The following is a 22,318-nucleotide window of genomic DNA, read 5'->3' as shown; positions in this document are numbered from 1 at the left end:
AATCTCCCTCTGCTTCTCTTTAAGCAGAGTTCAGTGCGCATCAAAGCATCACACGTGTGGCCAGCTCAGCACTCCGCGCCTCTGTCTGTCAGTGACGGTGTAAATGAGTGTGCAGAAAGATAAACCCTCTCAGAGTTCAATATATGTAACCTTTGACAAATGTGCTGCGCTCCAGCAAACATATTTTAGGCGAAGTGTAGCTACTGCGCTGGGACTGTGTGTGCAGGAAGTGGTCAGAGGGTTTTGTTTCTTCTGGTTGACTGAGAAGAGTCAGACAAGATATCGGTTTATAAATTTGTGCCAGGACAGGAGCTAAATCCATCAGTCTGTGGCTTTTTATTTGCCCCCTGAGAGAGGCAAATATAACACAAAGAGACGGAGAGCCTTTCTCGCTGCTCGGGTAAACAGGATGCATAATCTGTCAACTTTATTTGACAACTGCTTTACATTTACTTCAAGGGGGCGTTTCAGGGCGAAGACAAATGGTTTGGAAACAACTCCTTTCTCCTTTCTGAGCACAAGTGGGGGGCATAGCATGAGAACAGTTTTCACACCGTTGCCTGGCCTTTCTTTCCCTTGGCTCGAACCACTTCCTCTGCCCCTGCGAAAGCCATTAATGGGGGTGTTGTGGCAATCAAAAAATAGCTCTATAAATTTGTCCATTATCTTCAGCCTACGCTTGATCATATCACCAGCTTCCTTGCACTGCAACACGCTGTTACACAGAGGCAACAACTTTTAGAGTAACAATTTTTATTTTCAGTAGTGGCTGGGATCATCAATTCACTGACTGCTCACAGCAATACACTGGCTAGGATTATCTACTCAAGGATCTGCGCTACCTCATCACCCGGTAAACCTAAACAGAGTGTTTAAACCACAGCACTGGATCATTATATTGTTACTGAGCCCATTTACTACAAATAAATATTCAAATAAATAAACGGGCCACTTCGTGTAAACCTATCATCCATACATATGCAATAATACTAAGTGCAATAATCCTTTCTGTCATCGTTGTATTTTTACTCAGTTGTATATAGTATTTGTATTTGTATTCTATTTTTATCTTATTGTATATTTATATTATTTTATTCTACTGTATATAGTATTTTATTTTATTCTATTCTGTACAGTTGTGTACTGTATTTATTCTTATTGTATTCTAATTTTTGCCTCATAACTTTTGCACTGTCCACTTCCTGCTGTGACAAAACAAATTTCCCACGTGTGGGACTAATAAAGGTTATCTTATCTTATCTTATCTTATCTTATCTTATCAGTGTTTTATGACGCAGCACTGCTTCTAAATATGTTCTCAAAAAAGGAGAAAAAAAAGTTTGGTTCAGAGAAATGATCGCAGATCGGAAGTGGGCGGAACGGGGAAAATATGCGTGTGCGTCGGCTGGGGGAGGCTCGCCGGTCTGTCTCTCGTCTGTAGCGCTCAGGTGCGCTTCATCCTCATTCAGAGGTGAAAACTTTCCGAAACCGCTACCATGGATTATAAGATATCAGCAGGCAGTCATTTATGAAAATACAGTGAAATATGTTGAAGCATCGCGGCAGAGTCGGAGGAAAGCCCGATTAAAGCCGTTAAAGTCCTCTGTGACGGTAAGAGACCGAAAACTCAGTTATGTTTTTAACTCGGTGAAACGGGAACTTAAACTTTGGATGTTTGATCATTTGTGCTGTTTTTGTGGCTATAATGTGGCATACATTGCGTCACCTGTTGGTTAGATATGATATAGCAAAGTTTTTTATACATATATTTAAAGTTTTATTTTAATAAGACCTATACATTTTCTCAAAATAGACCAAAATAGGCTTGCCTTCTGTTACTGTTTTCAAATTGAAACTTTTACTCTGAAACATAGCCTGTAAGATGGTAAATGGCCTGTATTTATATAGCGCTTTTCTAGTCCCTAAGGACCCCAAAGCGCTTTACATATCCAGTCATCCACCCATTCACACACTGGTGATGGCAAGCTACATTGTAACCACAGCCACCCTGGGGCGCACTGACAGAGGCGAGGCTGCCGGACACTGGCGCCACCGGGCTCTCTGACCACCACCAGTAGGCAACGGGTGAAGTGTCTTGCCCAAGGACACAACGACCGAGACTGTCCAAGCCGGGGCTCGAACCGGCAACCTTCCGATTACAAGGCGAACTCCCAACTCTTGAGCCACAATCAACAAGATCGTTTATGTTCATTTTAATTTGTCCTGCTGCTGAATAATCAGAGAAGCACATATAACTTCAGTGTGCAAGCACAAAGTGAAGTCATGTTTTAACAACAGCCCTTAAACTGAAACTCTTTGTGCCTCATTCGTACAAATTCATGTGTCCCAGTCTGATCCCCTAGTTGTGAAGTACTTCCACTCCACCAGTCAACCTGGTGGAGTGGAAGTACTGAAGACCCAGGCAAATATGTTGCATTACTTCCTGGGGGATCTGAAATGTTAGTCATCAAATGTTTCCATACAGCCACAGCAAACTCACAAACCGGAAAGACTTTTGCAAAATATGCAGCACACTCTGCTCTCTTGGCCACAGTACAGAGAGGTAAGAAAAAAACCCCAGTTTGAGACATGAAATAAAACCACAGTGAATCTACTGTATACTTTCTGTTTATGGTCAGACTGGAGCATCTTACTCTCTAGCCTGCTTACATAACCGCTGTTTGCTAGACTGCAGGTTGAACATGTGCAAACACTTTTTCTTGTTTTGCCTTATCTTCAGGCAGACTCAAGAAAAAAGTAGAAGAAAAAGAAAACGCAAACAAACACTACGGCTCTCTAAATGACTCCTCAGCACTTTCCATAGCTGATGTAAGGCACAGTAAACAAACTGGGGAAACTGTACCAACAACAGTAGCTACTTTTACCTCTATAGTCCCGCATCCATGTATATAGACAGTGCAGGTACTGTGCGAGCTGTGATGTGCGACGTGACGTGTCACTCAGATGTCATCGTGGTCAAAGGCCCCAGGTGTTGTCCTCAGGTAGCACCAACCAGGGGAGTATTTGCTTTCAGACAAGGACAGCCACCAATGCTCAGCCCTGGGTCTGAGTGTCTCGCTTTCACAAAGATGCTTTTGATATCATAAGCTCAGGACAGCGATGCAAATCAAAACGGCACCGAGATCAGTTTTAACCTGGAGGGCGGTGAAAAGAGAGGATGGACAGAAAGTGGCACTGAAAACGACCTGCTGAGTGAAGAGGAGGGGGAATTTCAGACGGTGCCCAAAGTTAAAAACAAAAAACTGCAAGACAGATTTTCATGCACAAAAAAGTGACTGACTGTAATGATGCAAAGCCAATGGAATTGATAATGAACCATCATTACAGCGGTGGTGATGGATTTTCATCTTCATGCGGATGATGGGAGCGGATTCGAGTTTATTAGCAGGAAAGAATCCTGGCTCTTCCATGCGATCTGGCCTTCCATTCTTCCACTAATTAGATTGATGCGTCTGTTGCCTCGCGTGCTGGAAAACTCCATTCAGAATGAATAAAACCGTGTCACATAATCGTGGGTAAAAAAGATGAACAAAGGGGAGAATAGTGCAAGGCACAAAAATAAATGCTTCGAGGCATTTTCATCTAGTCTGTACAGGAATAGTAACTCTTATCCATTTATCCACCCACACAACACAAGTACTTTTGCTCAGTACTTCAAGTCAGCATCAATTTTTTTCTGTAACGTTGAAAAAGTCTGACTGTGTGTTCTTCTTTTGTTTCCCTCTTTGTATTTCTCACCTTATTCTTTAATCAAGGTTTCCACTGACTTTTATCTTTTACTACTCTCTCCTCTCTATCTGGCTCTAAAGCTGGACTCTTAAACTCTTTTTTTTCCCTCCAGCCTTTCACACTATCTCTCCAACCTTTTCTTCAACCATCCCCTGTTCCCACGTAGCTCACATCCTCTCCTGCTCTCACCTGTCCTCTTTCAGACCTTTACTTTCTTCTCTTGTCATGTCTGTATCCATGAGGAACCCACCACAGCGCCGGCGCTCTCTAGGTCCCGTCTCGCCCAAACGCATCTACAGAAACCTGTCCTTCAGACTCAGGGGGGGTGGAGAGTCATCTGTTGCCGCCGACTTGGATGCGCCTAAACGCCCCAGCAAGTCTGCAGATGCTGTAAGATATCCAGGTGTCATTCTGAAAGGGAGCTTTGGTCACGTTGACTGAAATGTCATCTGCCTTGGTTTCTGTTATGGTTAAAAACTATGAGATCTCTACTTGACATTACACGCTATCTCTGTGTCACTAACCTCCTGAGACCTGACAATACATTTTGTGGACACGTGTCTCTCAAGGGTATTCCAATAGGCGAGCAGACTCATTGTTAGTTGTCTCACGTGTGAGGCTGTCACCATCGTCAAACTGACTCCTACTGTAGTTTGACAGCCACATTTTATGGGAGCAAGAGATAAAAAAAAAAATCAAAGCTAGTTTCAGAAAATAAATCAGTCCTCTGTGACAAAGCATTGTAAGCTTTAAAGCCGACCTATTCGGTTTATCTTATTTCCTGTCATATATTCTGTCATATATGTTATTCATATATTAAATGGTAGATTCGCATACTAAACGTGGTTGTAGTCAGCATATGTCAACAATACAGAAAATACCCCAACAATGAAACGACTATGAGCAAACACTTGGCGACAGTGGAAAGGAAAAACTCCCTTTTAACAGGAGGAAACCTCTTGCAGAAATAGCCTCTGGTTGGGTATTTTAAAACACATTTCTCTTTCTGTTACTGGCTCTGTGTGGCGGCACAAAGAGAGGCACACAGCTATAGCTGTGAGCGCAGAAGCCCGCAACGTCTACTCTTCATCCCTTCTATTTACGAACCGAGCGGCTGCACAAAAGCTAAATATATAGTAACGACTGATTACTTTGAACTGTGAACTGTGCATGCGTTGTCATGTATGCAGTGCATGGGCAGTTACCTGAAGCTTGCGATTAGTTTATTTAGGGATTGGTTAATTGATTTTCTTGATTGGCTCACAGCCCTGACACACACTGGCAGTTGCTCATAGTTTGATCTCCCAGGTCCCTTTCAAATATTTTTGAGCTTGTTGAGTATGTGTCAAAACACTGTGTGTGCAGGTAAAAATTTATAGTTTTAACATCTGCTTTAAAAAAAAATCAAAACAAAACAAAAAAACTGAATTCTTGAAGTTCAGCATTAAAATTTTCCAGTCTTCTTTTATTTTATTGAGAAATTCCCTAACGTCCACTACACAGGGCATTACATTACACTGGGAAAAAATGCTTTCAGAAAAGGAAATCACTCTCAAGCACCCTCTGTTATATAGAGCTGCTCCTGCTGCTGCTTCATATAATAATAAGAGCAATTCACAAACTTTCCTGGTCTCAGGAGGCTCCTGTATAAAGCATCAGTCGAGGCACCTTTGGTTTATGATTTGATTTGTGTCCGATCTCATTCTCCCTTTTAACGCTCCCTTCTCTTTACTGCGGGAAATAAATCTCTCTATCCTTCTTAACCCTCTTTCTCTTTCTCTATCTCGTTCCTCCACCTGCCTACCCTCCCGCGGCCCTGCACCCTTTCTCCTGCTCCCCATCAGTACAAGACCCTGTGGGAGGCAGTGGAAAATGAGGATACACTGGCTGTACAAAGCCTTCTGTCCAGAGACCGCAGCAGCGGTGGAGGAGGCGGAGGCGTATGGGAGAAAGGAGAGAAAAAAGACAGGGACTGGGAGAGGGACCGGGAGAAAGGGGTGAACAGAGTGAGTGAACAGGGGCTGGTCCCCCTGGATGTGGCTGCCCTTACCCACAATTCCCCGCTGCTTCATGTACTGACAAAGGCAGGAGCCAGACACAACCCTGTTTGTAAGTCTTTTCATGTAAAATGTCAAAAGTAATGGTGTAAAATCAGATTCTGTACGGCTTGACTTTAATTCAGATTATGCCCTTTGTCTTGCTTCGTGTGCTCGTCCTGTGCCTCTCAGTGTGCCGACCAGCGGAGTGGGCACTCAAGCTGGACGCTCTGGTGGCCTTGGCAGATAAACGGACAGAAGAGAGGAAGACGGAGTTAGCGAAAAAGGCCGGGGCAGGCCCTCAGGCACAGGCTGATCTTCAGAGGCACATCCAGCTCTGGAGGCTGCGGCAGCAGCTGTACTATCGGATGAGAGAGAACTTCCAGAACACAGGTCAGCGGTCAGCTTGTGGTATTTCACTGTTTCGCTGCTTAGCACTCAAACTCAGATCAGTTTTCTTTCTGTTTTCAGTGAACTCTCGCTCGTTTTTCCCCCTCATTCTTTATTTCTGCTCTCATAATAAAACTTTTTCTGCAGCCAGCGCAGTACTTTCCTGCCAATTTAACTCTACAAAGCCACCCACCACTGCTGACAAGACGGCAGTGATCAAGTCTTCAACTCAACATCTTGCTTAAGTTTTACTAAAACTCTCCCTCTAGCCTCTTTCATCTCATCCAACATTCAGCAGACTGCCGTGTCATCAGCCTTTCAAATCCTCTCCTTCCCTGCACTCCCTCCACTGGCTGCCTGTATCAAATAAACCCTCACAGCTGTAGATTTCAATAGAAATTCACACGTGCAAAAACCTTCAAGACTTCGGCAAATCATGCGTCGACGCATCAGGCAACTTACCATCCTCTGCACCACCTGTTCAAGCCTTTTCCTCTTGGCTCTCTGTTGGGCTAATTTTTTTTGTCTTATTTTTTCCAGATTTATATTGCAATGTTCCCCGCTGTACCAACTTTAACAGCTCTTTATAAACGTCTCTCCTTAGCTCTCGTTTCATTTCTCTTTCAAGCACAGCCAATTCTCTCTCTGACTGTTTTATTATCGCAGCGTTATTGTAAGGGCAGCCAGGCCCCGGCGCTTGTTTTCATGTGCAGTGAAATTAAACTCACTCTTATTGTAAATCTCGCTGGGTAGGAGAGCCGGATGGCATCTTTAAATATAAAATATGGATGTGTTTTTGTCTGACGACTGTGACTTACTTATGGTAATGTTTTCACTCAAGATTACATCTTAGGCTGAAGAAACGGAAACACAATTAGATTTAATCATCAAACTCTGGCAGCGTTTTAAGGTACAATTGTGATAATAAAAAGCTCCAAGATTGTCTTGAAACAACACAGAGTCTGCAGGGAATACAATTTTCAACCCTGTAAAGCCTGAGCCATGAAATAATGGCCCCAAAATTCAAAGTTTTTGAATCTGGAATGTTTATTCAAGCATCATTTTTCACAAAATCTGGTGTTTTTGTGCAATTTATTTAGGTTTTTCAGGAGAAAGATTTGATGATGATGTAAATAAATAGCGCACAAATACACAAAATTTGTAAGTGTATTTACTGCATACAGTAATTTATTTATTTTTCTGTTTTTAATACAGTTTAATTCACTTTGTCTTGTTGGCCCTTGTGCTGCTGTAACATGTGAATTTCCCCAGTGTGGGATTAATAAAGTCTGTCTATGGTACAGTTGGCCCTGCAGGGTTGACATCAGTCTGGAACAGTCTGATTGCATATCATTTTTCAGTAGCCAGCTGCTAATGCAGTGCTCGTTTTTAACCTTTCTTTAACTGTTGGCAAACCCAGTCAGATGGTTAAAGATTAAATGCTTGGTTGTGGCGCTAAAAAGCACCAGTGTGGGAATAAAAGCCATGGAGAAATAGCTTTTATGTTTAAGAGAATAATAGCCGTTACTGTATCTATCTCCTTTTCTGTTAGTGTGTGCCCTGCCACCAGCTGACCTCACCATAGGCCGAGGTCAGACATCAGTCTGTGGTTGCCGTGATCACCTATTTAAGAAAACCTTAGCTGAGCTAGTGTAAAATAATATGTAGTCTTTCTAAGATAGAGGACAAATATACTAGTGGTTATCAGTGATATCTGTTGGATGTGATAAATTTTCCGGAGTTTATTTGTGTGTGTGTGTTTTTTTTTTGTCATCAAGTTTACTGCAGTGTGATATTCTGTAAAACTCAGTGCAGTACTTTGGCTGTCTGCATTTGTTCTGTTATTTACTCGTGCTCATTTTAACCCGATTTTTATCTTTTCAATGTTCCACGCAGAGCTCCCGGGCTCCCCCAGTCATGTGTCCATCCTGGTGACGAGCACATCCTCTCTGTTTGTGACAATCAAAGAGCCAGAGGGGGACATGGTGGGGCTCATCACCCGCTACAGAGGTAGGGAGAGAACCAGGCAAGAAGACTTTCATGGAGGATTGGTTGAATGGATGGGTAGATAAAAGGGTCAGTTAGATGTGGGGCAGAAAATGGATCGATTCATGATGGATAGATAAGGAAATTAATGGAGTATAGACTTTACTGGTGCAATTTAATCAAAGTCTTGAAAGTAATTTAAGCCGGCTGACACAGTATCTAGTTTGGGCTGTTTTTGCTGGTCGGTTTTATAGACGTATAAATGTCATGCTTCGCGGCCAAGAATAGATTAAGCCCAGATGCAGCAAGTTCCTAAACCTGTAAACACTCACGTCCTTAAGTTATCCCTCACGAGGGGTTTTGAGCAAAGCCAGAGAATAATCTATCTGTGGGATTGTTTTGCATTCACAGTCGAATGGAGCACCTCGGCCAGCTTCAAACGCATCCTCGGCACGGCCCAAGTTATAGAGACCAAGAACCCCTCCTACGTTATCAAGGGGCTGACGGCAGTAAGTCGCCCACAGTCACACGTATTCACAACCACAGATAACAGCTGCAAATGCACAGATGCTGCAGACACGCACAGAAACTGACACCTGTAATTTCTTAGAGGCACATAATCAAGCAGACGGGTATAAAACACGTGCTGCAGCTCTGCACCCACACACACTGTGTTTATTGCTCCTCCATCACTATCTTCTGCACTGAACCACCTCTCATAAGAGTACACTTATCAGCAGGCTCACTTTAACCAGATGAATTAATAATGAGAGCGCCGTATGGCTTCTTGGTTAATGCTCGGTGATAATTTGGCAGGTCTGCTGTTTCTCCAAACACAGGGAGTGCATTACTTCGTGAGAGTGAGCGCCTACAACGTGAAAGGATGGGGCCCGCCTCAGTGCTCCACTCCAGCCAGCGCTGCCCCCTCCAGTGAGTGTGCAGAACTACACAACTTTGATGAATGTGGATTTTGAAGCTTCGAAAGAGCTCCATTCTTTCCCTCTTTGTCCCAGTGTAATAGAATTACTTAGCTGACATTAAGCTTGATGTGAAAGAAGTCCAATCCTCTCGTGGCTTGTAGATTAATGAGTTATTAAAACGTGGAGACTTAAAGACGGCAACACGAGTCAATGGGCCTTGCAGCCGTGCCGCTTTGACTTTGAATTTTTGGCTCGTAATCTTTCTTGGACGCCACCCACCCCTATCGCTGGGCTTACTTGCTGTTACTTTCTACTTCTAACAAAAGCCAGAGCTGCCAAGCAAGGATTTGTAATGGGGAATAAAGGCTGAAAATATTGATGTCAAAGCAAACACTGGTCAGTAAACAATCACAGCCAGAGTGTAATAGATTGCCCAATTTATCGTAAAGGAGATTTGTTGTGCTTTTCCTTATTTTCTGTCACATATGCTGTTACAGTAGACAGTATATCATATCAATCATGATAAGAAATCCCTCTGAACCCAAAACTCAGGCTTCAGGCAGTTTCTTTCTATACGTTACTATATAATGTCAACATGCACACACACAGGTGGGTGCAGAATCCCCATCCGCCTGCTGTTAATACCTTGAGATTGAGGGGCTTCACTAAGACCCAGTATAAGATCAGTAGGAATTATTCTGTCAACCTTGAGATGGAAGTGAGCGGAAATTAAATAAATAAATAAAGATTCACTTTAAAAACACACACACACGCAAAAGATCCCCAGCTTAAATAGATACATGATTCGAGCGAGTCACAATGAATCAACTTCAATTTCAACTTTCACAGCATACAGACGGTCTCTCATGGAGACGCTGTCGCTTCCTAATCACCAAAAGATTAAAAAAAAAAAAAAAAAAAAGCGGCACTCAGGAGTCGCTTGCAAATTATTTCTTGCTGTCTTAGCTGATTTTCCTAATTGCATAGAAGTGAAAGCCACAATCTGCTTCTCTCTGCCTGTCCTGTGCAGGTTGGAGAGAGTGCGCTGGTGTAAAGTCACAGCTCAGAAATCACGAGGCCCTCGTGAGGAAGCTGCTGGAAGATGCCAAGGAGTCGCATCTTAGAGGATATTGCATAGGTAACGTGAGACCTCTGGTTTTTTTATGCTTTGGTGCATTGGGTCCAAGTGCACATGTTGTTGCCGTTGTGTGTGTGTAATTATACTTGCACAAAATTGAGCTTTTATTGAAATTCTTATGTGTTGTATTTTCAGCCTTGCCTTAAGAATCTCGTGTGGTATTCAGATGTTCATGTTGTTTTAAAAATAATTTGAAACACATCTTGAAATTATAGTAAAAGAGAATGCAAAGTTGTTCTTAAAGTTGTTTGCACAATCTGCTTTTTCATTTAACCTACTAAGACCCAAACTCTTTCATGGCATGCATTTTTAATTTCTCTTTGCTATTTGGGCTGATTGGGACCTGATGAATGTAAAAACAAAGAATTACCTGATTTTTTTATTTATTTAATTAATTTATTTATTTTAACCAGATTTTTGTTGCTGAGAAAAATGAGATCCACATATGAGGACATTCATTTTAAATTTCGATAGAACAGTGGCAGTACAATGTCCTGGTAAGTGGATATCAGGCCCTTGTAGAGCAAAATTTACTATTTTGGTCTAGACAACCCAAAATGTGTCCACATATGTGGACGCCAGGTCCTAGGAGGGTAACGCTATGAATGAATGGAAAGAGCTCCCTACTAGCCTGACAGCATAGACATTTTCATATTTTCTCCCAGAACTCAAAAAAATTGATTTCAAGAAGTCAGTTTTGTCAGATACATCTTTATCTGAATTTTGTTTATATACTGATAGGGTAGTTTGCATGTAGGAGTTTTGTGATGTGTTTAAGGAGCCGTCAGTGGGCGATCGTGGCTCAAGAGTTGGGAGTTCGCCTTGTAATCGGAAGGTTGCCGGTTCGAGCCCCAGCTTGGACAGTCTCGGGCGTTGTGTCCTTGGGCAAGACACTTCACTTGTTGCCTACTGGTGGTGGTCAGAGGGCCCGGTGGCGTCAGTCTGTCAGTGCGTCCCAGGGCAGCTCTGGCTACAATGTAGCTTGCCATCACCAGTGTGTGAATGGGTGGATGACTGGATGTTTAGAGCGCTTTGGGGTCCTTAGGGACTACTAAAGTGCTATACAAATACAGACCATTTACCATCTGAGGGGTTCTACCTGTTCAGGGACTTTCTTACATTTTGTCCCATGCCAGTATTTAATATCTAAGGAAAATATTAATTCTGTGTTCTTTAACTGTGGTGGTTTACATGTTCAAAGTAGCTGTGTTTTCCGTTCAAGATGTGTGCAAACAGTCAGAAAATCAGATTATTTGCACAAGCCTTTAATGTGCATACTCGACAACATTTTATTTCTACTTCTCACCATTTATATCAGCAGCATGCGCTACAGATGTCAGCTCCTTTAAATACAAAGAGAAAAGTCTTTTCCCTGCCTTCACCCAGTCAAGTGTCGTGCGTGCACAGTGAATGTATTTTGGGAGATAAAATGAATTTCATCCAGTCTAATCCTCCTTGCCTCCTCTCCACAGAGAGCTCGAAGCCCCAGAGTCCCAGCAAGCGTCTGTCAGTGTCTCGAGGCATCAAACAACTGTTCCAGTCCGCCACCAAGTTTGTTCGTTTCCTACAGAGGTAGCGCTCAGTCTCTCTTACCTATCCCACTGTGCCCTGAGGGTATCACAAGTAATGGATTAAATGCAATCCCATTAGAGCAGCATAGGCTGCAAAGTTGAAAAGCCTTATCTCTTACTGTTATTGCAGAGAACAGTAGTCACATTAGAGCCACTGTAGCTGTTAGTAAAAAGGTCTTTTGAACAGAACGATGGCTGTAATCACTGGACTGTGGCAAGTGGCAGGTGACTGATAAATCCTTCATCCTCCCACAAGCGATCCGTCGACCACACTCACCACATCAGAAGCTAGCAAAGTACAAAAGATCGTGCTGCATGATTATGTTCATGAATATGAACCACAGTGAAGGTTAAAAAAAGAAAAGAAAACTTTGGTAGTGAACAGAGAGAAGTTGACTGTGTTTGGACCCCTGAGTAATTTAAAAAAAAAGAGACCATGTTTCCTACTGGACTGTCATGTTGGTCTATGAAACCAGCCTCTGTGCTTTTGCTTTACTTGAGGGATTATAAGCTGCTTTGACAGTAATAAGTGTTTGAAAATCCACTGGGTGATTCAAAAAATAAATTGCTGTCAAGCCACAAAATTGATCTTTTTCAGCTATAAACTTCCCCCCCGGAGGCATTGCTTTTTATTGTTTCTTGTAATTTTGCGGTCCGCGGTGACTTGTGAAATTGAAAGCAGCGTGTGCACTTTTTCTGACGATATCTGCGTTTTCTCAAATTGATCCGGTCAGGGGGATGTACTTGGCGACTGTGTTCTACCACAAGGATAACATCCTGGTCACAGCCGAAGATCAGATCCCACTGGTGGAAATCCAGTGCTGCTCCACCTCCATCACCCAAGACTTCCTTTGGCTTGCCAAGGTGAACTGTTACATAGCTTGTTGACTCACTGTACAAGTAATTGAATGATCACAATTCATAAATATTAAATATATTTACAGAAAATGAATCTCAGTGTGATTTTTCTGCTTAAATTGGGTGTTCGGTTTTTCTTGTAGCTGTCCTGTGCATGGCAGCAAGTGCCCTGGCTACAGCAAGGGCTTTCCTCCGCTCACTCATCTCCCTCCTCCCTCCTTCAGAACAGACACAACATTTTAAGAGCTGTTTCCCAGCTGCAGGTAGGAAGTTAAGCAGCTTATTGTTAAGATAAGAAGCACCAAAATGGGTTAATTGCTATTTTAATTACTTCTTTACATCTCTCCCTCCTCTTCCTTTCCTTATTTTTGCCATGCTTTCCTCTGTCCGGCTACACAACTGCGCCCACAGATCCCCTGTTTGGCTGAATTAATCTCCAATGCACTTATACTTTTTAATCCTTGGTTTCTCTTGTCCACCTCTCTGATGTCAGTCTTCTCTGGGAGCAGTGGACCTGGGCCAGATCTACTATGAACCCCTGAAGGATCGGCAGGGCAACGTACTGCTAGTCACTCTGAAGGAATTTCCAAACACTCCCAGGTAAGAAAAGGTCAAAGAAAAAGGGCAGAGAGCACCAAAAGGGCTTTAAACTAATTGGGCAAATACAATTTGGAAAAGTTAGAACCCTGGAAAATGTAAATAAGGGCAGAATGCAAGAATATGAAAATCCCATAAACCCATACTGAATACGTGAGAAGACACAGGAAACATATTTGTTTAAACTGAGACATTTTGACAGGGGTGGGAAAGTAAAAAGAAATGTTTGGAGGAACATTTTGCAATTAATTAGGTTAAATAGTAACAGGTCAGTAACACGACTGGGTATAAAAAGAGCATCTTAAAGAGGCAGAGTTTCTCAGTAAAGATGGGAATGTAGTCAGCATTCTGTAAAAAACTGTATCTGGAAATTATGAAAAGAAATCTGAATAATGTTCTGAAATTAAAATGCAAAGACTTTGATGATCTCATATTATGTTCTGTATATTATTAGAGAATATGGAGAAATCTCTGTGTGTAAGGGACAAGACTGAAAATCTGCCCTCAGGCAACACTGCATGAAAAACAGATGTGATTCGTCATGGAAATCACTGCATAAGCTCAGGAACACTTCCATAAATCACTGTCTGTGAACGCACTTGGCGTCCACACAATTCAGGTTAAAGCTCTATCATGCAAAAAGAAGCCGTATTTGAAAATGATTCTGAAATGCCTCTGTCTACTCTGGCACAAAGCTCATTTGAAATAGACGGAGACAACGCGAAAAAACTGTTCTGCTGTCAGGTGAAGGTGGTGAAAAGCAAAAATCTTTTTTGGAGAACGTGGACACAACATCCTCTGGACTAAAGAGCAGAGGCACCATCAGCACTCGGATCAAACGCCTGCATGTCTGATGGCATTCGTTTGCATCAGTGCTGATGGAATTGACAGTTTGCACCATATATAAAAGGTTTTAGAGGAATGTGCAGTGTGCTCTGGTCCAAATTATGTCTTTTTCAGGTAAAGGCTAAACCACATACTGCATTTATTATAACAGCATGGCTTCATAGTAGAAGTGCTAAACTATCCTGTCTGGCTGTCCAGGCTTTTCACCTGCTGAAAACATCTGGCACGTCATGAAATCATAGTTTCAGAATTTACCAGGAAAAAAAACTTCTATCACACTATCACAACAAAAATGACCTTTGTTTGCAGTCGGTGGTAGCGTAATTAGGTGTCAAGCTGGGCATGTTTGGAAGTCATGCTGTACAATATCTTTGGGTTATACAGCCTGTCAGCTGGTTGTTGGTGGGGTACTGGCTTTGCTATTCTTGATGAATCGACCTTTTCTTTGGTGGTTCCACGTGGTTGCATTTCATTTTTCCCTGGCTTGTCTGCTCTAGCCCCCCCGACCCCCCGCTCCACTGGATGCCTCTGGCACGCCTGGAAAAGAACCGCAGCAGAACGCCTCTGCTGCCTGAGCCCACCGCCATGGACATGCTCGCTGAGCAGCTCAAGGTGAGGAGAGGAAAACAGTCGCACCCAGCAGCGGCTTTCAACAATAGCGCATTGGGCGCTGAGTTTTACTGAGCCACTAGTTTACCTCCTGTGCTGCTAACCCTGAAAAAGCACTGAAATTAATTTGGGATCCCCAAACTGAATTAGCTAACAACACATAGTGAGGCAGGGGGAAATAAGTCTCATAAGCTTTACATCCTATTAACAGATCTTAACATTTCGCTCTCTTTTGCACTGTATCTCTTTGTCTCTGTTCTCCAGGAGAAGCTGTCCTTTCACAGGCACAGCCTCCAGTGGGCCCAGCCGGGTCTGTATGTGGGCATCCTGAAACTGTGTAGCTCGGTGGAACAGATCAGGGTGCTGGTGCCTCAGAGGTTGCCCAGTTTACTCTGCCACACACGGGTTCGGCACAACGCGCACGTGACCAGGTAACGTAACTTGACCAGGTGATATCTGTGTCAGTCCCTTGATAGACTATGTTGACGTTCATCAGGTTATTGCAGTATTTTTACAACTTTATCTGGAAAACAACCGTCGAAAAAGATATACTATTTTAAATGATCTGCACAAACAAGTGCAGTATCTATACAAATGTTAGGGCTTCAACAGGCAGTGATACTGGATTGTTTTTGGACCTCTCTCCTTACTTATTATGCCCGTTTTGTTGACTGTGTTTTTACTGTGTGGCAGAGAGGAGTGGACGTGGCTTCAGAGTCATGTTTACACTGCAGCCAATGGCGGTGTTCAGAGTCTGTTGGACGCTGAGGACGAGAGCACGATGGAGAGCAGCAGTATGGAGGAATTCGTCAGGTCTCTGAGAGCAGCAGTCACACATCTCCTGACGAAGCTCAACATCCCCCTCTACAGGGTAAACACTACTTTCCAGCCACCTCATATTTACCTGAAACACCTGAAATTCTCTGTCAGACTATTATGAAGAGAAATAATCTTTTAAACTGATTTTCTTTGTCCGCTTTATGTTGTTTTATCAGCACTAGCTCTTGATCCAGCGGAAGGATTTTCTGTTTCTCATCTGTATTTGAATAATTGTGTTTCTCACAGGCGTATCAGTACGGCGTGTACACCCAGGAGTTGCTTCAGTTTGGGGATAACCTGTCAATGCTGCTGCTGCTGCCTCCCAGTGAGGACTTCAGCTCCAGTTACTGGCCTCTGGTGGGGACCAAGGAGCCCGGCCTCACCATGCCTCTGCAGATCTTTGAGCTGGGTAAGTGGAAAACTATATATCCAGTGGATCTATTTAACAATGGTAGCGCAGAGTGTTTCAGTGATGAGAAAAGGGACCCAGAAACGGCGAGCTAGACTGACACATACCGTCTAAATGAGACTACAGTTTTAAATGTTAAATAAATCCCTGCAAAGATATGCAGAAAGCACACTGAGGCACAATGTCTAATGCAGTTCACTGTTCTCCTCTCATTAAAGCTAGAGTAGAGTGCACTGATAAATTCTGTGGCTTTTTCCTCCTGGCTTTGATGAAGTCATTTGTCTTTCCTCTCCTCTCTGGCTTGTAACCCAGTTCACTTCTGGACATATGAGCGGGATTTCCTCTCACAGTACTGTCAGGCCTGGGTAAGGCTGGAGCTGGACACTCACCTTGCCCAGCAGGCTCTACGGGAAGCGCTGGAGACCAAAGAGGTGCAGGAAGCCCGGGAGCGGCTGAACCACATCAGTGGGCTTTCACAGGTGAGATCCTGTGACACGTGGTTTATATTTGCTTCCACTGTTGCCAAATCCACATTTCAGTTGACTTAATTATATTAAAAAAAGTAAAGTAAAGATTTCATAATGAAAGTGAATTAGAGACAAACGCTTTACTGTCTCTACTGCCTGTTTTTTATGTTTCATTAGCGTCTGGATGTGGTCTGGAGGGATGCCCGCTGGATTATGGACTGTCTACAGTGTGTTCGGTCCAAACAGTGGGTGGGGGCGGTGCCTTTAGGCCTGGTGATGGGAGGAGACCCACCACCATGTCCTGATGGTGAGGAAGAGGAGAGTTTGACTGTCCGATTGTCATGGCCCCATCGATTAGCACAGAGAGCCATTACAGGTACTGCAGTCATGCTAGTGTACACATGTAGCACTGAATACACAAAAACATTATTTAACATGAATTTAATTACTTATTTACATAATTTTAAAATCTGTTGACTTTCCCCTATAATGGCCTTTAAAGTTTGCATGTTAAATGTAAAAGTTGTGACAAATGACTGGATAGATCAACTGCCTTCAAAGACCTGCTGTGGAAGAGAGCCTGAGATTGATGATAACCAATGATTGAATGTGGAGTGGTGTATAAACACATAGTGAGTGAAAAAATGTGAGTGAAGAAGACAAATTCAGAGCATCACGGGAAGCCCCAGCAGCCTAACTAAAGGAGGATTCAGGGTCACCTGATCCAGATCATTTTATTTATAAGATTAATTATATGTTTAAATCTTATTCGATCAATCTGAAAAGCAGCAGCAGAAAGCAGTTGCGGATATTTATACTTGGCAAAACAGAAAATATGTCTGCTAGTCAAAACACTTGAGGGAAAATTGAATATTACAATGAACTGTTACCATTGCACTGTCATAATAACCGCTGTTACAAGAATTAAGTGTAATTTGTAGAGCAAATGATGCTTTAAAACAAAGATAAATACTTTCTCTTTCTCGACCTTATTTTCTTCGTGCTTCTCTTTCAGAGAATTCGGGCAGTGCAACTCCGCCAAACATCGTCACCGCTGAGGTCTCAGCTCCAGCTATCCCTGCAGAGGCTGCGCTGGTGTTGATGGAGGGTGTCGTGAAGGGAGGGTACCCTGTAGACATCACCACTCAGTTGCCTGCAGACTTGGCAAGTTCTGGCCAGTCAGATTTGGGATCTGGAAATGCTTTAATGGAGTCTGGATTGAAGCCTGCTGCTGTTGCACAGCTGGAAGTGGACTATCCAACTTTGGACACACAGGAGTCCTACAGCATCACTGAAGTAATCCGGCCGATGGAGATGGCAGAGTTGGTGGACATCTTGCCAACGCTGAGTCTCATTGAGGAGGAGAACCCCTCATGCCCATCCACGCCATCAGTAATGGACATGCTAGAGAGCTTTGGACTGGACATTGGTGAAAGAAACTCCATCTTTGAGTTTGGGAATTCAGACCCAGTGGATGGAAGCAGCTGCCCGTTGTCACAAGAACAATACACGCCTGCCTCTTACGGCACGGTGAATGGCGCAGATGGTGATGCGCCTGTTTCCACAGACGTTCCTCAAGACAAAGCAGAGACTCAGAAGCTTCCCAGTAAGGGGGCGTGTCTTCCAGTAAGGAATCAAGTGGAGTGGGAGAGACCCTCTAACAGCCCATCCTGATGTCAGCTTAAACACCTGGATCCTTCAGACTTTAGTGTGAATTTACATGCAGAAAATCCAAATTTGACCCTGTGACTTAGACATTCTCCTTGTTTCCTGATCTTAAATCAGTGTTTTAAATGACAGGCAGATACAAGCTCATATCGCACACTTGTCACACCCAAGATAATGGAAAATACGGGAAATGAAAAGGAGGCTGTGTGGATTTTTTCCCTTTTTTTTTGCACATTTCTTTGGCTTTAGTTTATCTTTTCTAATATAGAGTCCATTTAACCTTGTTAGGTGGAAAAATTAAGCTATATTGTTGCTGTTATGACTTGAAAACCCATTATTCACTACAGCACAAAAACATCCACGCTGCTGCTTGTCGGAGCTGTAAACAAACCCATTAAATTCCCACAATTCAGTCAAATGGAAGCATTTGCTTGGCAGATTAAGAAAAGCTGTCATACTTGCATGTGTAACTGAATAATTACGGCTGTGTTTGGTTTGGTTCGAAGCGGTTTCTCTGGTTTATTTACCACAGAGAGGCAAACTGAACGAGAGCGCTGAAAGCATATTAGAATGTAAGAACACAATAGGATATAATGGTCTTGCCTTTCAGCTCGGCGTCTTTCAATGAAAGTCAGTATATGGCCATTTTAATGAGACGCTTTTTCAAATTAAACTTCTTTGTGCGTTGCCACAGTTAATACTATTATGGAAGTGCAATATGTTAGGCATAAAATACAAATGCTTGAGTCGGTTAGCCAGCCTTGAGAGGCTGAATCAGCGTGCGACCTCATAAACGAGCTGTAGTAATGAATGTACTATTAATGAAATGACATCTAAACATCCCAAACATCCAGATAAATGAATTTAGAGGCCGTTTGTATCTCCTACATGTCCTCACTTCTAGGAGAAAATCAATGCCTGCATGTCTGATTTCAAAAGCCCCTGCACTCTCTGACAGCTGCTAATGCACTCCTGCTTGTTTGACATGTTATCTCACTCTGTACTTGTTAAGGCTGGAAATCCATCATAGTTTAATGCAATTTCAAATCGCTCAGAATGACTTCAAGCGCCCATTTGATGCTGGAAGATGGTGCACTTACACAGATTGTTAATTAAACAAAGAGGAGCGCGGAGTTTGACTTGAGATAAGCAGCTTGGTATTTTAATCGCACCCCCATCCCTTTATGATAAAACGAAGGCGTAGAAACATCAGCTTTGAACGGTATTTGGTTTAACAATACAATCTAGTGGAGCGATCTGCTGAGAATGTCCCCCCACTGATGTGTCGAAATCATTCGTCTTAAAAGAGCAGATAAAGGACTACAGCAGCATGATGTTCAAATTCTTATTAAGATAGAGCCGGCTCTGACAAACTTTGAATAGTTACAGGTGGGATCAAAGCAGAAGTTTTTTCCCCCTGTGTAATTTAGTGGGAAAGCATTTATGGTATTTAATGTGTATCAGAGGAAGCTTGGTCACCATACATCAGTTAGAGCACATCATTGATCTTGTGCTTTAAATGCTCAGTCTGTGTGTGAGGAGGTGAAAAGTGTTGGGATGGTGAAAAGTCATATCAGGTCGACCTGACCATACAGAGGGGAATCTGCCCCCTTTGGTAACTTGATACATTTTTAGATGGAAGAAGAGTGAACTGGTGTTTGCTCTGAAGATGATGGACCATAGATGGCTGTTTACTGACATCTAGTGGTCAAAATGATTAAAACTCTCTTCAATTTGTGGCTAATATGCGAGTTTTGGCATTCGATTCATGCTTTTCTGATGTTTACAACTGGCTGGAACATAGATGCAATGCAATAATGAATAATAAGAGAAATGTTAAGTAAAGTGAAAACAATCAAAACTATTTATCCTGTCACACTCAGATCTGCAGTTTGTTGTGTTTATCACAGCAGGGCTCACAGTAGTTACTGAAATATCTTTTGTTTCAATAAATAGCCCGCTCTTAATTTTAGTGTGCTTTAAAAATGATAACACTGGCATCAGTGTTGGTATTAACTACTGGTATTAGCTCATCTTAATGACTTGCTACTGTTTTGGTGTCATGTATTTACTGTGTAATCTGTGGCCTGCAGTTTAGGTTTCTCTTTAAGTGGCAAAAGACAAGGGAGGAAATTTTACACCACAGGGCTAACTCTGGCTTATTTAGTTATTTTCCTGTTTGTGAATAAGCACAGTCCATTTCAAATAAATCAAAATTAAATCAAAATGTTCAGAGTTTCAGATCTTTTCCAAAGCTCCATGTCCAAAAAGGTAGTTTAAAATGTAAATAAAAACAATGCAAAGATTTGCAACTTCCTGGCCCATATTTCACTCACAGTTAAACAGAGAAAACCTATTAAACACATATAAGTGTTTAAACTGAGCATTTTCAGAAAAAAGTGTGGCACTTTTGAATTTGGTGGCAGCAATACGTAGCAAAAAGTTGGGCAGAGGCAACAAAAGACTGGAAAATGAAGTCATAGTAAGAAACAGCTGGAGGAGCATTTCGCATCTAAGAGCACCTTTGGGGGGCAGAGGTTCGAATAATTTCAGAATAATGTTCCTCAGTGTAAAACTGTGAAAACTCTGAATGTTCTCATAATAACAGCACATAAAATAGAAAGTTTCGGAGAATCTGGAGAAAAATCTGCTCAAGGGACAAGGCTGAGAATCAGTAGAAGATCTCTGTGATCTTTGGACCCTCGGGCAGCACTGCATTAGAAACAGGGATGTTTCTGTCATGGAAATCACTGCATGAGCTCAGAGACGTGTCCAGAAGTCTGAAGTTCACAGAAGTCTGTGAACATAGTTCATCATGGCATCCACTAATGCAGGTTACTTTATTAAAAGAAGAAGCCATATGTGAACATGATTCAGAAACACTGTCTTCTTGGGGCCAAAGATCTAAAACAGACTGAGGCAAAGTGAAAAAAACTGTTCTGCAGTCAGAAAAAACAAAATTAAATTTTTTTTGGTGAACATGGACTACCACATCTGGACTGAAAAGAAAGGACCATCCTACTTGTCATCAGCACTCAGTTCAAAGCCTGCATCTCTGATTGTATCATGGTACATCAGCTTGCACATCTGTAAAAGCACCATATGGTCCCATCCAGATGACATGTTTTGTTGGGAAGGCCTTGCATATGGACAATCCTAAACTACATACTGCATCTATTATAACATCTTTGTAAAAGAAGACTCGGGCGCTGAACATGCTGATGAAACAAAACATATGACAAAGAAGACCCAGGACTGTAGAACAGCTAGAATCACATATCAGACAAAAAGGGGGAAACAGCTGGTCTCCTCACTTTCCAGATGTTTACAGACTAGTGCTGAAATGCTACACGATAAGGAACATGGCCCTGTCCCAATTTTTTTGAGACATGTTGCTGCCACCAAACTCAAAATGAGCTAATATTTTTCTTAATATGGTTAATTCTCCCAGTTTTAACATTTTTCTTTAATGTTTCTATTATTAATAAAAATGTTTGGAGTCTGCCAAAAGTGTGACTTTGGTCTGGAGACTGGTGAGGATAACTTAAAACACCATTAGCCCTGAACTGAAGAACTAAAGGCTTTTTGTTAGTTTCGTTACGTTAGGATATTCTAATAATTGTTAATAGACGGAAATAGTATTTCTGTCTTTTTGGTGAAATTGACGTTGATGCGTTCATTATGTGAGGATTCACTGCCATCTAGTGGTCACAGTTTGAAACAACAGCGGGCGACCGTGGCTCAGGGGGTTGGGAAGCGTATCTGTAACCGGAAGGTCGCCGGTTCGATCCCTGGGCTCTCTGTCCTGGTCGTTGTGTCCTTGGGCAAGACACTTTACCCTACTTGCCTACTGGTGCTGGCCAGAGGGGCCGATGGCGCGAAATGGCAGCCTCGCTTCTGTCAGTCTGCCCCAGGGCAGCTGTGGCTACAACCGTAGCTTGCCTCCACCAGTGTATGAATGCGAGAGTGAATGAATAGTGGCATTGTAAAGCGCTTTGGGTGCCTTGAAAAGCGCTATATAAATCCAATCCATTATTATTATTATTATTAAATTTGTATCAAAAGATCGAATTATTATTTCTCACTCGTGTTGGCCATTGTATTGTCACAGAGCTCCGTTAATAACACTTTTCTGCAGTTTTCACTGCAAGCTAACACGTATCCCTCGTGTTATCATTTTTTGTGGGTTTGGTTACACTGTGCGTCAGGGTGGCAGTGTGCAATAGTGATGGGATTTCCGGCTCTTTTTAGAGA

At 42.5% G+C, this 22,318-nt stretch overlaps 1 protein-coding gene across 2 annotated transcripts; it reads left to right on the top strand.

The window, feature by feature from the left end:
• The first annotated feature begins 1,423 nt into the window (after nt 1-1,423).
• Nucleotides 1,424-20,355, top strand: LOC308411199 (ankyrin repeat and fibronectin type-III domain-containing protein 1). Of its 2 annotated transcripts, none has more exons than XM_080905011.1 (19): nt 1,424-1,611; nt 3,831-4,140; nt 5,595-5,859; nt 5,979-6,179; nt 8,073-8,186; nt 8,574-8,671; nt 9,002-9,092; nt 10,113-10,220; nt 11,693-11,792; nt 12,526-12,655; nt 12,793-12,912; nt 13,143-13,249; nt 14,590-14,704; nt 14,966-15,132; nt 15,395-15,572; nt 15,767-15,929; nt 16,242-16,408; nt 16,574-16,772; nt 17,412-20,355. In XM_080905011.1, the coding sequence occupies exons 2-19, from the start codon at nt 3,976-3,978 to the stop codon at nt 18,068-18,070; spliced, it is 3,147 nt and encodes a 1,048-aa protein (XP_080761137.1). In that variant the 5' UTR covers nt 1,424-1,611; nt 3,831-3,975; the 3' UTR covers nt 18,071-20,355. The 2 variants fall into 2 exon arrangements, with proteins under 2 accessions (XP_080761137.1, XP_080761136.1); XM_080905010.1 differs by having other exon boundaries at nt 3,777-4,140.
• The last annotated feature ends 1,963 nt before the right edge of the window (nt 20,356-22,318 follow it).

Source organism: Rhamphochromis sp. 'chilingali', assembly GCF_963969265.1.
Source record: "Rhamphochromis sp. 'chilingali' genome assembly, chromosome: 15".
In the NCBI taxonomy this organism is placed as follows: Eukaryota; Metazoa; Chordata; class Actinopteri; order Cichliformes; family Cichlidae; genus Rhamphochromis; species Rhamphochromis sp. 'chilingali'.
This window is presented reverse-complemented; position numbering and strand designations above follow the sequence as displayed.

Bases quoted from the DNA above. Each gene is read 5' to 3' on its own strand.
- LOC308411199 (XM_080905011.1), top strand. From the start codon at position 3,976: ATGTCTGTATCCATGAGGAACCCACCACAGCGCCGGCGCTCTCTAGGT. The intron at 9,093-10,112 runs GTGAGTGTGCAG...TGTCCTGTGCAG, and splicing joins AGCCAGCGCTGCCCCCTCCA to GTTGGAGAGAGTGCGCTGGT. The intron at 13,250-14,589 runs GTAAGAAAAGGT...TGTCTGCTCTAG, and splicing joins GAATTTCCAAACACTCCCAG to CCCCCCCGACCCCCCGCTCC.